The sequence below is a fragment of the Argentina silus genome, assembly GCF_951799395.1.
Source record: "Argentina silus genome assembly, chromosome: 4".
NCBI classification, from domain to species: Eukaryota; Metazoa; Chordata; class Actinopteri; order Argentiniformes; family Argentinidae; genus Argentina; species Argentina silus.
This window is the reverse complement of record NC_139658.1, coordinates 5,720,030-5,736,095: the sequence shown is the minus strand read 5'-3', so window position 1 is coordinate 5,736,095 and position 16,066 is coordinate 5,720,030. Positions and strand designations below refer to the sequence as shown.

The following is a 16,066-nucleotide window of genomic DNA, read 5'->3' as shown; positions in this document are numbered from 1 at the left end:
ACACACACACACACACACACACACACACATACACACACACATACATACACACACACACACACTTCCAATTGGGCCAATGTTCATGCAAAATATTCTTGTGAATTCGTTTTGCATCCAGCTCACTTATGTGGGATTATTGGATAGAGAGAAAGTCAGAATCAGTTTGTTATTTTGGGATTCAGCAACCATACCAAATCAGACATTGAAGACCAATTAAACTATGTTTTCCAATTCCCCCCACCCTTGTGACCCACTGCCAGACACTACAGTACACAACACTTGTTATCTCCTGTAGGCCCCTCAGATCCCCTCCCCTTCCTGCGATAAAAATGAAATTTCCTCTTTGACTCTGAGAAAAAAAAAGTGCTAAATAGTACCAAAAAAGAGTTCTTCATTTGTCCCTGTAGGAGAACTCTTTTTGGTGCTTTGTAGAACCCTTGTACAAGGTTCTACCTAGAACCCCTTGTAGAGGGTTCTTCTTGACAGGGTTCTATGTAGTACCAAAAATGCTTCCATCTTTGTTACATATAAAGAACCCCTAAAGGTTGTAATGAAATAACCATAGGGGGTTCTTTAAATGATTCTAAATAAAACAGTGTGTGGTGCCATTTATAAATCATGGCATAGAACCTTTATGTGTAAAGAACCTTAAATTGTCCTATTTGAAACCTTAAATGGTTCTATTTTATAATCTAGGGAACATTTAATTTAATAGATATGTATTTTAACTAGTAGTGGTAGCCTAGCTTCAGGAGGAGTGCAGGCAATTTCACATTAGCAGATCGCAACATTACTCAAAGTTAAAAACTATAAGATACCTCAAAGGTAAATGACCTATTTTGTATACACTTTAATAGTTTAAAAACTGGTTATCTTCAGTACGCTTTTTGAGAGCAGAGCCAGAGCTCCATATTTAAAGCCTAGGGCTCCTCTTCTGGGGTGATTTCCAAATTACCCATTGAATATTAATCCAACAAGCCAAACAGCCAACTTTATTTACATCTAAAGCCACAATGTGTACTGGACTAAAATTATATCTTTATAGTAAAAGGCTATAACATTATCATTGTCTCATAATAACCTTATACTTCCTATCCCTCACCTTGCCTCACTTTCACCCACACGTTTTAGGCTTACTTATTTCTGATACAATTAATATTTTGAATGAACTCTATGCTCAGTCTGTACTCTATGCTCAGTCACTTGAACAGAGAAACACAATGAGCATGGAGAGACGTTTCAGCAGCTCAGTATGAACTAGGACAGTTAAATACGGGATTAGGCAGTAATCTGGCTACAGCGTGCATGCGCAAAACAACTTGAATAGTGTGTCAGCCGTCGTGAGAACGACTCAATGGTGTTTCAACGTTAGACAGTCCACATTCACCACCACCACGCGGCAACAGTCATGAGATCTGGATATCTAGAGAGGTGGGTGATTGACTAAACTCTAAACATTTATGTAGGCTATTTACAGGCATGCGTAAATCGCTTGCGGCGCACCTGCCGTTGCCGGTGTCACTGAACTCGATTGGTGTCACTGGTAGAAAAAAACTAACGGATTAAATAAGGGTTACATGTCCGGATAGCTTCGTTTATCCTGCTTAACGGTTAGTGTAAACTGTAAACTGTTAGGATAGTTTTTAGTGGGCTACGTCAATGTACTTTCCGACAATGAATTACAATTTACAGCCATTGATTTAAAACTCGATTTATAAATTGTAACAAAATAAAGCCTAGATGGAGTCTCGATAAGACCTAAGCATGTGTAACTACTTTGTAACTAATGTGAATACTTGTGGTGACCTAGTTTGCGAGGCGTGAGCCTGTGTCGCTATTCATATTCTAGTCACTGAACGTAGGGTCACAGGCAGGGGTTTACTCAAGGGGGAAGTGGAACAAAATTCCAGCACCTTAGATTGGGAGAAATTAAGCATAGCCTACAGGGGCAATTGCCTATGATCGAAGAAAAGCAAGACATTTTTGATGCAATCTTTCCGGATTGCAAATTACAAAACCCTGCATTGTATATACCTATGCCAATCAGTGCTATCTGAAATATGTATCTTTTGTTTTAGGATTTTTTTACTATAGAACATGAATATAGAGCATCAATAAGCACAATATGCTTTGAATAATTCAAGACGTGTTCAACCTCTCAATTGTATCTCCATTCTGTGATATAGGCCTGGAATATTACATTAGTATAGTAGATCATATCAGTTTGTGGATTATGTTTCCCCTTATCACAGTTGAGTGTTCCCATCTAAATCACATGAACACGCATGGCATTTCATGTTGTTGACATCATGTTAGGCCATTTCAAAGGTGCTCTGTATGATACATTGTCATGTGAAAGCAACTGAAAGAGCTTTCTCCTCTCATGCAGGATTAAATTTGTCATCTTGTCCCACATTTTGATATAATCGTATGAATCCTAGCTTTAGCTAACAAATTTTAATCTAGTTTTTTTTCCTTTAGTATTTTTCGTTGCCATGAATATTTGACCATAGACTGTTGAATTTAAATTGATCTCCAGTGTTGGTATAGGGTCAATTAAGTCTATCAATCACGTAGCGAAGGGGATGACTGAATCTAATTTCATTGAGATTGAACAGCTGAATGCTGGAATGTGAGTGTGATATAAAAGCTAATTCTATGTGATTTATCTTTGCATTTTCTGATTTAGAAAGTCTTACTCTGTGGCATCACCTGAGGACATCTGATCCAGCACACTGCACAATAACCCAGAGATGGAATGAATCCAGACTCAGAGCGAATTGCTTTCTCTGCACTTCAGAGAGGGCTTAGGTGGCCCCCATCCGACATTATCAAGGTCCAAGGATGGATAAATGCCAGTGAGAGCCCTGTCAAAATCAGTTGTAACCCATGTTAATCCTGGGCCGTGAGTGTACACAGGCCAAGCCCGTCTGCGTGCCAGGGACAGGATGTCTAAATGTGAGCTGATCGAGCTGAAGGACCTCAGCCTAAATGATCGCATTGAACTGGCCGCCCCACCACCCCACCCACTCCCCCCACCCTTGATCCCACGGCAGATGAGGCTTCCAGAGAGGCCTAGCCAGTCGCAGGTTGTCCGCCTTGTGGGAGACAGTGTGATTGTTGAGGGGCCATCATGTTTTACAGGGAAGGCTGGAGAGGGACATGACTTCCAGCCTTGCAGCTACACCCAGCTTACCTGGTGTGACCTGTGTGGAGACTTCATCTGGGGCCTTTACAAACAGAGCCTTCACTGTGCTAGTAAGTACTACCACTTGCTAATTTATTTTTTGTGTATTGTTTGTATTTTGTGTGTGTGTGTGTGTGTGTGTGTGTGTGTGTGTGTGTGTGTGTGTGTGTGTGTGTGTGTGTGTGTGTGTGCATCCCTACAGCATATGCATGTTATGTGTATTCCCATTTGAAGAGACACACTGATATTCCTACATGAAGGGATAGACACAAGCATTTTGGCACTTTACTGTAGCAATCTTGTTTCTTGTCAGTGTGATATAGCATTGAACAAACATTACTCTTATCTCCTGTTGCCCCAGTGCAGGATCATCCTGACAGAGAAAGGTTGAATAAATAAATTAAATCATATCTTTATTGTATTTTCTTTTTTCCACCCAATCAGGTGTAAGCTTATGAGTGAGCTTGACCCTATCAGCAGGAAGCTCTGGGAAGCCTCATGTTTGTAGAGATTAGGGACAGCAGGGGCATGGGAACATTTTTGTCTTGCCATTGGACTGCATGCATTTCTGTGTCGTGTATATCTGTTCTTATTCAGACAAGAGAAAATCTGTCACAGCATTGAGCATTAAACAGTGACAGGTTTCAAGCAACTATACACTATTTACCCAAAGTCATTCCATTCATTCATTATTGTAGTGGTGGACAAAATCAACAGCAGAGGGCACTCCATACATACTGATGACCTCAATGCCATACGATAATGAGAATGTTATGAAAGAGAATTCAGTTACCAGTTCATTTCCCAGGTCATGCACAATATGAATGGATAAACACAAGTAATTGGACCCAACAGAGGACATTATGGACGGTCTCTCTCTCTCTCTCTCTCTCTCTCTCTCTCTCTCTCTCTCTCTCTCTCTCTCTCTCTCTCTCACTCCCCCCTCTGCCTCCTCCCTCCTCCAGACTGCGGGTACACCTGTCACTACCGCTGTAGAGCATTTATCCAGTTGGATTGCAGCACAGGTAGTCTCCTAACAGACCTATCGGATGTCTTGGAAGACACCATAGAGACAGACACAAATGTGGTAAGAGATAAAAGGAATGTGTTGAAAGTTGTGACACTCACGTTCTTAAGGCATGCCATGTTTCTTTGATCTTTTTGGAGTTGGCCTGTCTCTATTGTATTTTGTTCAATATTTTCAAGGAGAATATGAAAACCAAATGCATGCCTGCCCTAGCTGAAAGAGATGCATATGCTGCAGTTAGTGTGAGGGGGTCACATTGAATATGCATGCAGAATGGATATAGACCTACAGTAGGTCTGTTCTAATCCAACTGAACACTTTAATTCTTATCTGTGAATGTGTAATATTTAACATGTTTTTAGTGTGTTTTAGTGCCATGGATGGGTTTGTGTGTGTGTGTGTGTGTGTGTGTGTGTGTGTGTGTGTGTGTGTGTATGTGTGTGTGTGTGTGTGTGTGTGTGTGTGTGTGTGTGTGTGTGTGTGTATGTGTGTGTGTGTGTGTGTGTGTGTGTGTGTCTGAATGTGTGTGTGAATGCGCATGTGCATGCATTTAGGGTCTCCTCTTTGTGGGACTGAGAGGGGGTGGGGTGATTGGGATGGGGAGATTGTCTTCTACTTTTAGAGCTCCTCTCTGTGTGCCATATGCTCACAGAGATACAGTTTTTATTACCTACCTCCTGGGCTGCCTGTCAGAAGGAAAAGCCAAGGCAAGAAATTTAGGGGAGGGGTGGAGATGGGTGGGGAGGAAGAGGTTGCTAAGCAACATCACAATAAAGCAGCTGTCCCAATTTTTAACCAGAGAAAATCTTTCTTTGCACGCATAACTCATCGGGAGGGAGTGCCGTAGATGTACGCACGGCTTTTATAGACGTGGTAGGGGCTATATGCTTCCTTGCGGTTGGGGAGGAGCAATAGGTCGGACTCAGACGCGTGCAGTCTCTCTATCAATAGTAATGAAGAACTGATCAAAGCGGACTAGAAGTCGCCTAGCCCTAGATAGATTAGTTCAATGAGGTTACCAAAACTTTTCAATAGGTTTCTTTGATAGGTTTTAGTATAGTAGGTCATGTTATATATGCTTCATAGATTGGCAAAAGGTGTGGGGCGCACACATGCAGTTGTTTACCTATGGCGAATAATAAAACAACAGAGCAGACTCCGTTCTTCGAGATGACTTGGGATGGCACCACGAGTAGTGGATACTGTAGCCAGGAAGACTCGGATTCGGAGCTGGAACAGTTTTTCACCGCACGCACCTCATTCTTTCGCAAAATTAAAAGAATCGCGGTGAGACAAATCTAAATGTATATCTGTCTGCCAGAATAACAGGGTTGATGCTAAAATATCTTATGATTCTATTTAGAGATACGTTTGTTTTCAATCTGCATGTGCTTGTCATTACATTGGTAGGATTTTGTACATGTATTTTTTGTTGCGGTGACCAGATGTTAGTGAATCGTTGTAGGAGGGACAGGATGGGTCTCCAATTATTTAAATAATGAATGCACCCTCACTTATCGAAATTAGTTACAGTAGTTTCAAGCTGTGCACTTTCAACTCATTTACATAATGTTATTTCATGAGCTGCCCCCCGCATCAGTATCAAATGTAAATGTCACTCAAACATAACCCTCTGTTTATCCATATGGTTTCTTATGCTTTTTGATGAGTAAAGTAAAACAAGTGTACTTAAGGTCAGAGCTTTCTAGCTCTGCAGTATCCCTATGTTGAGATATGCTACAGTGAACTCAGTGTTAACACAAATATTGCTCTCTACTCCTGTGAAAAGAGATGCTGCGTTTGAAAGGATGTCAAGATGAGGCTTTGTTGTTGATAGTTTTCTCATTTCTGAGCACCTTTTTTCAAACAAGCTTTATCTTCTCTGCCTATGGCCAGTCAGTCAGTAGCCCCACTAAATAACTGTTTGTATGCTATTTGTGGATTTGTGGTGGGAATTGTTTTGTTTTTGCTTAGACATGAGAGCTTGTGCAACTGGGTGGTAATTCGTAACAGGGTGGTTGATCCTGGTAGGGATGTAACATTGAAGCCTATATTTAATCTGTGTGTGTGTGTGTGTGTGTGTGTGTGTGTGTGTGTGTGTGTGTGTGTGTGTGTGTGTGTGTGTGTGTGTGTGTGTGTAAAATACGTAGTGACTTCCTCTTATCTATCCATGTGGGAGCATGGTTTCCTGATGTTCTTGCTGGCTGGGGTTGGTTGGGAGGGGGTAGAGGACAAGGATGTCCAGGCTTCCTGCTCCAAGCACCTAGCCCTGCCCCAGGCATTTCATGAGGAGAGGAGTCTTTTGAATAGGTTATACAGGCTATGGCTCCACAGATGTTTACATTGATCAAGAGAGTGAGACCAATTTAGTGTGACACACTTACAGCAGGCCAGGGCCCTACTCAATGTCTTCCTGTTGCATAATAAAATTCACTCTGAAATAATTTAAGACTAGGCATAGGTGAGCCGCTGGGTGCTCTCTACTGACATCTTGTGGTTTTCAGTTAGGCATGGTTTTGAAATTCAACTTCTGTCTTCTCTCTATATTAGGATGAACAGATTGATTGGGGTAAACAGGAGCTGTCTGTCAGTGAGATCCAGCAGAAGGTGAAGGAATACAATGCTCAGATCAACAGTAATCTCTATATGCTGCTGGTGAGTGAACTTAATGCGCAACATCTCTCTCTCTCCCTCTCTCTCCCACTCTCTTTCACATACACACACACACACACACACACACACACACACACACACACACACACACACACACACACACACACACACACACACACACACACACACACACACACAGAACACTGTGTCAGATGTTAAATAAATTGCTAACCACTGATGTCCTGTGTATCTCTGCTTATAGGCAGGTTAATATGTGAGTTCCCCAGGCCCATTATGTTCAAGCTATGTTGACATAAATCCTCCATCTAAGCACTCTATGTCCTGTATTAATCTTTCAGAATAGAGATGGGTCATACACTGGCTTCATTAAGGTCCAGTTCAAGCTGACTCGTCCAGTGTCTCTCCCTCCTTCTCGGAAGCAATCCTCGCAACAGGAAGGGGAGCAACAGGAGGGTGGGCTGATACGCCGGACCTCATTCTACCTCCCCAGAGACGCAGCCAAACACTTGCATATAAGCTCCCGAACGCGAGCACGAGAGGTCATAGAGGCGCTGCTCAATAAGTTCACTGTGGTGGACAACCCAGCCAAGTTTGCCCTGTTTGAACGCAGTGAGCAGCCGAATCAGGGTAACTAAGCCTTTATTCACTATACAACTAGACACAATGCAATGTACAGTACTGTAGTGCAGTATGCAAAACAATGGCATGACAAAAAATGAAGTTGTATTATCAGTCTTCTTCTTTGTTTGATACTAAGCCACGCCGTGGTAATAAAGTGTCCTCTTTCTTTCTCCCTACAATTCCTCTCTCTTCTATCCTCTGTCTCTTTCTTTCTTTCTCTCCCTCTCTCTGTCTCTCTCTCTCTTTTTCAGTATACCTTCGTAAGTTGTCTGATGATGAGCGTCCACTCCACCTGCGTCTGTGTGCGGGCCCCAATGAGAAAGTTCTCAGTCTGGTGCTGAAAGAGAATGAGACTGGAGAGGTCAACGTGAGTGTTCACTTTCAAAACACCAGGGCAGGCTCACACATGCTCTATCCTCAATTAATATGAGTTGGCAATTCATATGAAACTGCAGTTCATCATAAATTCATATTTGCCTTTTCCCCACAGTGGGATGCGTTCAGCTTTCCTGAACTGCGTAATTTCCTTCGGATTCTTCAGCGTGAAGAAGAGGAACATGTCCGGCAGATAGTGAAGCGCTACTCCCTTGCCAGGGACAAGATGAAGATGGCCATGGCAAGCATGACCACCCCTGGTTGACATGTTGTGGCCCATAAAGGTATAGGCATACACTGTTGACCTGCGGCCACCAAGAGGCTTGTCACAGATCAGAAATGGACATATCGAGAGAGGGACATAGACGGTAGTGTAAGATAGGAGAGAGGGTAGTGTTAAATGTAAGCCTAGTGCAAACCAAGGAAGGCTACTACTTAGTGTACTATATGTGGCCTGGATGGACACTATGAAGGATTAGAGGGGATTGATGGAGGACAAAAGGTCTGTCGCTGTGCACACCCAGGGTTTTCCTGGATACTGCTAAACTGGGAAAATGTTATGCTGCTGCTCCGATGTGAGGTTGGGAGATAGATCAACTGATTCAACTGTATTTCACTGTTTTTATTGTCATATTGTCCTTAAATAAAGAGATGTTACTTATTTCTGTCTTTTGTTTCTCAATGGGTTTCTGCCGGCTTTCTCGCTGGGCCATTGCCTGCATTACTCAGAGAAAACCTTGCAAATTTCATGCATCATCTCAGGAAGATAATCTCATTTTTCAATACTTCCACATATAATAAACTAATAAATTGCATGTAGATTTGAATCTCTTTTTTCATCAGAAGATATATGGATCATGGAGTGTTCTGAAATTACATTATATTACTGCACATCTGCTGCTTTATGCTTAAATCAAGTGCTCTTTCAACCAATGACTGTAGCTTTCAACCAAAGAAAAAGAGTCTGGTCATTTCTGGAAGTGACGTGAGTAGGGAAGTCCTCGGATAACGGAAGTGAGGTCTGAGGGAATGACAGCCAGGCTAGATGCTTCAGCGTGATTGAGCTGCCAGTTATGTTTTGAAGACATTCAGCATCAAAATAAGTCAGCATACCATAGATTGTATACGGATACCTGACATAAAACAGAAACAACCCTGGGTATGTCCTCAACGAAGGTGCTTGCTAACAAATCACGTAGCTAGTCCCCTCTGAAGAGTGCAAACGTTAGCATTAGTAATTTAGCCACAGCTAGCTTGACAGCTAGCTAGCTCAAATGGCGTTTCTTGTATTTTATCAATGGTTGTATGACGTGTGGAAGCTATCTACAAGGCACAACCGACCTGGTTAATTGATCTACTCGCAAATTCAAGATTGTTTCAGCTTGTTCCTCATCATGGTGGCAACAATGGGAGATGACAGCAGGTTTGAGAGGTTACGAGCCTTCAAGCTAGTAGTAGTAGCCGCTTGTCCAGCATTACTGGCTCTAGTCTATGTCGTGATATAGCTACTAGGCAGGGCTAAGACCTCCACGAGTGGTGCCAACTGCCAGCGAAACATTTGTTCGCCTCCACTCTTTCTTAGATAACCAGTCAGATCATTGGCGAAAGTTATAGCCCCATCTGTAACATTAAATAATTGCATATATATATATATATGTTTGTGTCTGTGTCTGTGTGTGCATGCTTGTATTATTAGCCAACTAACCAACTCGTTGTCTCTTTATTTAGACTGTTGTCGTCGTTATAAGGAGTGTCCTATTCTGGAGCCCTCTCTTCATCGATTACTACCAAGTTACGTCACTCCTGGAAGCACTGCGGCCAAGAAAATAATGTCCTACAGTTGAAGATGGGAGGTAGTGGTTCCAAAACCAAAGGTTATTGGCCTTTTGCTGGTTCAGGTGGCGGTGATGATCCAACCAAAGAAGAAAATGAGCAGTCGTTGGCAAGGCTTCGAAGTTTCCGAAATGCAACGCCATTCGTGTTTACTAGAAGGAGGTAAATATAGCTCCGCAAGTATATTCATCATGAGGCACATGCTACAAGTCAGACAACCGTCAACTCCCCCAAGAATTGTGTAACAGTGAAAGTGAGCAAGACTTGGATGTACTACAATGCCATTTTGATTGCCACAAGCAGCGGGAGTGCATGCCCAGTCATTATTAAACCTAACTGAACGCTAAACTTTTACAGCAAATGGTCCACTGCACATACCTATGCTAGTACTCTCATACAGTATGGAGGCTGTTGCTGGAACAGTACCTCATGCTATCGGTGGACTGTCTCTCTTGAGTGTTACTTGTGTTGCCTGTACAACATGGTCCATTTTCCATTGTAACTTGTATTTCATGTTAGTCACATCAAAAGCATTCTCCTTGACCAACATATCAGCTTGGTGATTGTTCTGTGACATTTGGATGTGTTCTAGGGACTCCTGCACATAGATAAAATAGGCTCTGTAGCCTGTATACTTAAATCCTAAATGGACATTCTTACACTACATCCTAGTACACTACATTCAGAATGTACTGTCTTTACTATTTGATTTCTCTGCACTACATCCAGTAACACACGTCTTGTGTTTTCAGCTCCCTGTACTTTGATGAGGATGGTGACCTGGCCCATGAATTCTATGAAGAAACAGTTGTGACAAAGAATGGCCGCAGGAGGGCCAAGCTGAAGAGGATCCAGAAAAACCTCATACCTCAGGTAACAGCCTTGTCCCGAACAGGACATGGACATGAACTTAGGGATTCTTAACCACTTTTCCCTTAAGTGTGCACTCGTTCACCCACTTATGAAGTGCAAGACACATGACTGATGTTAGAAATATGATGGCAACTTCATCTAGCCCATGCTTAAACCAATTCAGTGCGAGTGCACACTTAGGGAGAAGGGTAGAGAAAGTGTGTGTGTGTGTGTGTGTGTGTGTGTGTGTGTGTGTGTGTGTGTGTGTGTGTGTGTGTGTGTGTGTGTGTGTGTGTGTGTGTGTGTGTGTGTGTGTGTGTGTGTGTGTGTGTTCACCGATCACTCACTGACTCTCTCTCTCTCCGTCTCCAAACCCCCTCACACCCCAATCCCCACAGGGAATCATAAAGCTGGAGCACCCTTGCATCCATGTGGATTTTCCTGTTGTTCTCTGTGAGGTTTGATAAAGCCTGGGGCGCGTTTTGAGACAAGACTCAGACTAGCCACTGTGTCAACTCCGTCCCACCTGTTTCCCCATAAACCTTTACTTAACACGGAAGCCCCACACCATCTTATAAGTCACCATGGTCACCCCTTGAAGATGTTTGACGCCCCTACATGGACTGTTGCAATGCGTGTTGAGCCTTTGCATGTGGACACTGTAAGGTGTGGCTTGTGTGCAGTTACACACAGTAGTGAGTGGCCACTTATGGAGACCATCGATCTGTGAAAGACGTCAAAGAAGACTATGAAGACCTAATTGTGTTCCCACTCCCTTAACCTATTCAATACAGTGCAGATACTGTGTGTATGTGAGTCTGTTAATGGATACGGGATGCAATCATATATGACAAAGTGTGTCTCCCCATTTGTCTTACTGCAAATTGTGTTCTGGTATGATCCACTGAACTCTATAATGAGAATGTAAGAAGCCAATCTGAGTGTAACTATGGGCTGTAGAGTAGTGTCTGTCATAGACTGGTGGTCCTGTAACATTAAACCCCAGTCTATAGAGTGAATCTCCATCTGTATGGAGCAGTGAAGGGAAACAATATACTGGTAAGATTTTTCTGTCAGTCTTCAGAGCTTCCAGAGTAATGATAGGTCTATACTGATCAGGGCCATATTCTGGGGTCAGATGTAGGAACGTTTTAATGCACATTTTACATGTGAGATGCCATCATGACTTGCTGTAATTTCCACCATGCATGAAGCTGGCTCTGCTTATCTGTTATATCCCCATTGAGTAGAAGACAATCAATGGCCAATGTGATCTGATTTGATGTGACGTGTTGTGATGTTTGATAGAATGGGTGTGGTGATCATGGTGTGCCCATGCCTCAGAGCCACACGCATGTACAGCAGTAGCAATGAGTCCCCCTGGGAAGTCCTCTGTTCCTTCGCTGCTTTGGCGCGATACATTTCACTGTTAATTTATTATTACTGTTACTATGGCATTGTTTTTTTTTAATTACAACTGAAAATAAAGAAAACAAAAATGTGTCTTTCTCTTTATTAATGAAATTACAAACCAATTAAACTGGCTTCTTAGTCCTCTCCCCAGCAGCAGTTGATCTCTTAGATAGTTATGCCTCATCCAACCAGGAGAGGGTATATTTGAGTAGTTATACAGTATTACCAGTGATCTGTAAGGCATTTCCCCCAGCAGGGGAGGCTGCAGGGGACCTATGTGTGAGAGCAGGCCAATGGGTTCTGAAATCAACATCTCTTGAGAGACTGGCAGACGTGAACATTTATGTGCCAGAGTGAACATGAACATACTCTGACCCAGTGTTGTTTTTCCCACTTTTGGGGAGAGGATCTGGAAGGCAGTAAACACCCCTATTAGAAACAGCAGGCTTCCTATAGTTGTATTATCTGCCAGTCTTATTGAAGTGGAGGAAGGCCGGTGTATCTAACAGTGGTGTTTATGTAACCGAGTTGAGATGGTAAAGTCACTACTCAAGTTCAAATACCCCCACCATCCTGTGGAACTGATAGCTTTTCAATAGTGTAGCTGCTTAACATTGGGTATTTGAGGAGAGAGTCACATGTGTTCGCAAGTTCGAGGCTCAGTTGGAGTAACTGGAATTGCGGGGCTACTGTTTACAACTACTTAACGTCCATTTCATTGTTGCCGTGAACCGGATACGCAGTTAGGCTCAGCTCAATGGCTGGGCTTGCTTTGGTGTTGTGAGTCTAACCGAGTTGAGATGGTGAACTCAAATACCCTCACCCCCACTGTCGAATGTGTGTTGGCAAGTCATAGGTCGAGACTCGGTTGGAGCAGCTCGAATTGCAGGGCTACTGTTTGCTACAACTTGACGAGGAGATGTTGATTTCCAAGCCCATTGGCAGGTCTCCCACACATGGGTCTCCTGCAGCCTCTCATTTCCTTTAGTTAATCACTGTATTGGGGACAGACATTAAGCTCTCTGGAGACTGCAAGATGAGTTTTAATTGGGCGAGGGGTGGGAGTTTCTAATATAATAATCTTAGCCATATGTGCCCATGTCTGCCTGTTTTTCTGGGATTTTGTCTGTTTAAAAGTTACTTGTATCCCAGGTAAGTCCAAATTCCATAGAAGAGGCATGAATATTAAAATGTTATTCTATCCCTTCAAACATGCATGCTTGGTTTCTAGAGATTACTCTTTTTTTTTGTGAAGGGAAGACCAACAGTGTCCTGCAGTGCATAACCGTTTACAATCCTTAAAATATCCAGTATACTGTATATATTTTTCTAAATAGTAAATAAATTGTGGTGTTGTAAACCTTGGCAACCAAGGAGGTAGGTGTCAAACGTCCGGTTGAGCAAAGGTTGAGTTAAACCACAATCTCTTTCCTATAAAAGGATATAAACTGCAGGACATAGTCAGTATTCCTTTCACCTAAAATGAGTAATCTAAGGTGAGTGAGTTTGGTTAATCAATGAAATAAAAGTTTTGTTGGGAGAAATAGCCACCTAAACTATGTTCACAAATTGTCATTTCATTATTTGGAGAAGGTGTGTGTGTGCGTGCGTGCGTGCATGCACACTCTCTTTGGTGTTTGTCTGATTGCTAGCAGATGACCCACAGTAATTACACAGTGACTTCATTAAGCTCCAGAGCTGTAGATCCAGACATGCTACAGTCTCTCTACCATGAATTCATGCCTATGTACTCCAGTGTACAGTGCTTCAAAAACTCTGCTTTCTGAGTTTGCAGAGGCTCATCAGAGATGTTGTTTTATACAAACTTAATGTGGAGGTAGAGTATTCCATACAGTATGATTTTACTGGCTTGAGAAGTTGAGACACCATTGTCATTTCACAATTCACATTATCAAAGTAATGTATTCTTTGAAGTTAGGTCTACATGTGTGTGTAAGCAACAGTTGAGATGTGTTTGTGTGATGGCATTGTGATGGGTGTTTGCTATTTCACATTTGCATGCATGTTTTCATGTGTACACGTACTGTAAGAGACATTTACAATATGTGTGGGTCAGCCTAAGCTTGTCCGTAGCAGCAATGGATCGTTTCCAGCACATCTACGTTCATTAGTGTGCGGCGCTTATCCTTGACCCTGGTGTTACAGTCAGCCTGTGCTGACGCATGGTTGTCTGTCACACTGTTGTCGTGTGCACATTCAAGCAATGTTCCTGTTTTTGTGTGGTGCCTCTTCCTGTCCTCTCACCCTTAATGGGGACATGCTGGACATGCTGACCTGGGGAGGACGTCACTGACATCCACAGAGGGATGGAAACAACCACAACTACTGCACAGGAAACCACAGAGAGCAACTCTCACACGAGTGTATGAGTAGGCATTAGTGTGTGTTTGTGAGGCTACCCTTTCCTGTCTGTTTATCCATTAGAGAGATGTGTGTTTAAATAAGTCATATACATTTTTTAAACTTTATAGAGTATCTCTTGTAACCCTCAGAAGTTTACTAATGATAGGAGGGAAATTAGAGAGAGAAGAGAAATATAGAGGGCCTATGACCATGAACCCTCCATGGGAAAGATTGTCCTGCAAAGCTGTCTATGTTATTGTTTTGCTTAGAGGATAAAAGAGTGCTGGGTCAGGATCTACTCAACTTTATTGCTTTTATGCAATGTTTTCCTTCTGTACAGTTTACAAAAAATCACTGAGGTGAGTGGCTCTGTGCCCTGCATCACAGGAGGGAGATGAAACAATGTAGAAGTCTTTGTTTGATGTGTGTGCACATGTCAACAAAGCTGGAATAATATTACAGAAGGATGGAAGGCTGTGCTAAGATGAGCTACAGATTTGTTTTTGGTGGGGTATGTCCTGAATTTTTAGGAATCTCTGTTTAAATAATGTCATGACTATTGCATATGGCAAGAGCACTGAGAATATATTACCTTATTATTATTTCATGATATTTTGAGTAATGTCACCAGAAGCGAGTTACATATCATTAATTGTGTTTGTGGTTAAGAGCCAACTAAACTGTATACTTATGTAAACATGTCAGATGAGAAACATGGGAAAACCAAGAAGTATTTATTCTCTTCATCACACCGCTTTATGTTATTTCAGGCAGGCTTCCTTAGCCTCCTAGTGCTTTATGTCCTTACCGGCCTGTGTTTTTCTTGTTGAGAGGATGAGTGCAGGGCAGAAGGTTCCCTTTGCAGGACAGTCAGACACAAGAGTCTTTCATCTGCCCCTTTTTGAAGTGGTTTCTTCATTGTTAAATTCAAGATGGTTACATTTTGCAAGAATGGGGTGCATTGTTTTATTGAACTTAAGGGGTTCCCAAGTTGTATGGTATATGTAGCAGATGAAACGACCAGACAGTGAAAGCTGTCCATCATGTACTGACGTCACTCCGGACACATAAAAGCCCAGGGTCGTCCTTGGTATGACAAGCTATTTTCTTGGTCTGTCTGTTGGCACATTATTCTAGCATGCAAGAGACGCAGGTTTGAACCCAGTTAATGTAGTTACATGATGACAGGAACGTTTTTTAGTTTTTTTTTTGCAAAAGTTACATTAACACATGTTGGGTGTCTGAACAATGGTGCTGCTCAATGGTATACATAGGCCAATCTAAGCAACTTGTTTAAAACCAGACTATACAGTACAGTATTTATAATATGTGTACTGTAACCCAGCTTTGCTCAGCTAAGTGCCCACAAAGAGGCACTGACGCTTACTCACAAGCCTTGCTGCTCTACAAGGGACAAGCTCTATCACTCACCGAGAGAGTCATTATGATATAGGGCTCAACACAATGCAGCACAAAGTGGCAATGTTCCTACCACAGAGGTCTTTTGTGTCAACAGACACCCAAAGCTAGGAACAGAATGAACATTCAAGATAGTCTTAATATAGTTTCTGAACATTACAACTGCCAATTAGACTGACTGACTGTATTTCAATTTTAATACATTTTCTGAAATTTCAAAAAATGTGTTTTCGCTTTGTCATTCTGGGGTATTATGTGTGGATTGATGGCAAATTCTTTTAATTTAATCCATTTTAAATTGAGTCTATAACACAACAAAATGTGGAAAAAGTGAAGGGGTC

General features: G+C 42.2%; 2 protein-coding genes across 3 annotated transcripts; both read left to right on the top strand.

Annotated features, from left to right (window-relative positions):
- Positions 1-2,948: 2,948 nt before the first annotated feature.
- rassf1 (Ras association domain family member 1) lies at positions 2,949-8,472 on the top strand (the record flags this gene model as incomplete). The annotated part of the gene is made up of 6 exons (XM_083669274.1): positions 2,949-3,258; positions 4,153-4,274; positions 6,765-6,869; positions 7,187-7,475; positions 7,721-7,836; positions 7,960-8,472. 6 exons carry the CDS (start codon positions 2,949-2,951, stop codon positions 8,107-8,109), a joined length of 1,092 nt encoding a protein of 363 aa, XP_083525400.1. The 3' UTR covers positions 8,110-8,472.
- Positions 8,473-8,865: 393 nt separating this feature from the next.
- tusc2b (tumor suppressor 2, mitochondrial calcium regulator b) lies at positions 8,866-12,032 on the top strand. Of its 2 annotated transcripts, none has more exons than XM_083667529.1 (4): positions 8,866-9,003; positions 9,573-9,839; positions 10,430-10,550; positions 10,928-12,032. In XM_083667529.1, exons 2-4 carry the CDS (start codon positions 9,691-9,693, stop codon positions 10,991-10,993), a joined length of 336 nt encoding a protein of 111 aa, XP_083523655.1. In that variant the 5' UTR covers positions 8,866-9,003; positions 9,573-9,690; the 3' UTR covers positions 10,994-12,032. The 2 variants fall into 2 exon arrangements, with proteins under 2 accessions (XP_083523655.1, XP_083523656.1); XM_083667530.1 differs by having other exon boundaries at positions 8,875-9,020.
- The last annotated feature ends 4,034 nt before the right edge of the window (positions 12,033-16,066 follow it).

Bases quoted from the DNA above. Each gene is read 5' to 3' on its own strand.
- tusc2b (XM_083667529.1), top strand. From the start codon at position 9,691: ATGGGAGGTAGTGGTTCCAAAACCAAAGGTTATTGGCCTTTTGCTGGT. The intron at 9,840-10,429 runs GTAAATATAGCT...TTGTGTTTTCAG, and splicing joins TTCGTGTTTACTAGAAGGAG to CTCCCTGTACTTTGATGAGG. The intron at 10,551-10,927 runs GTAACAGCCTTG...CAATCCCCACAG, and splicing joins AGAAAAACCTCATACCTCAG to GGAATCATAAAGCTGGAGCA.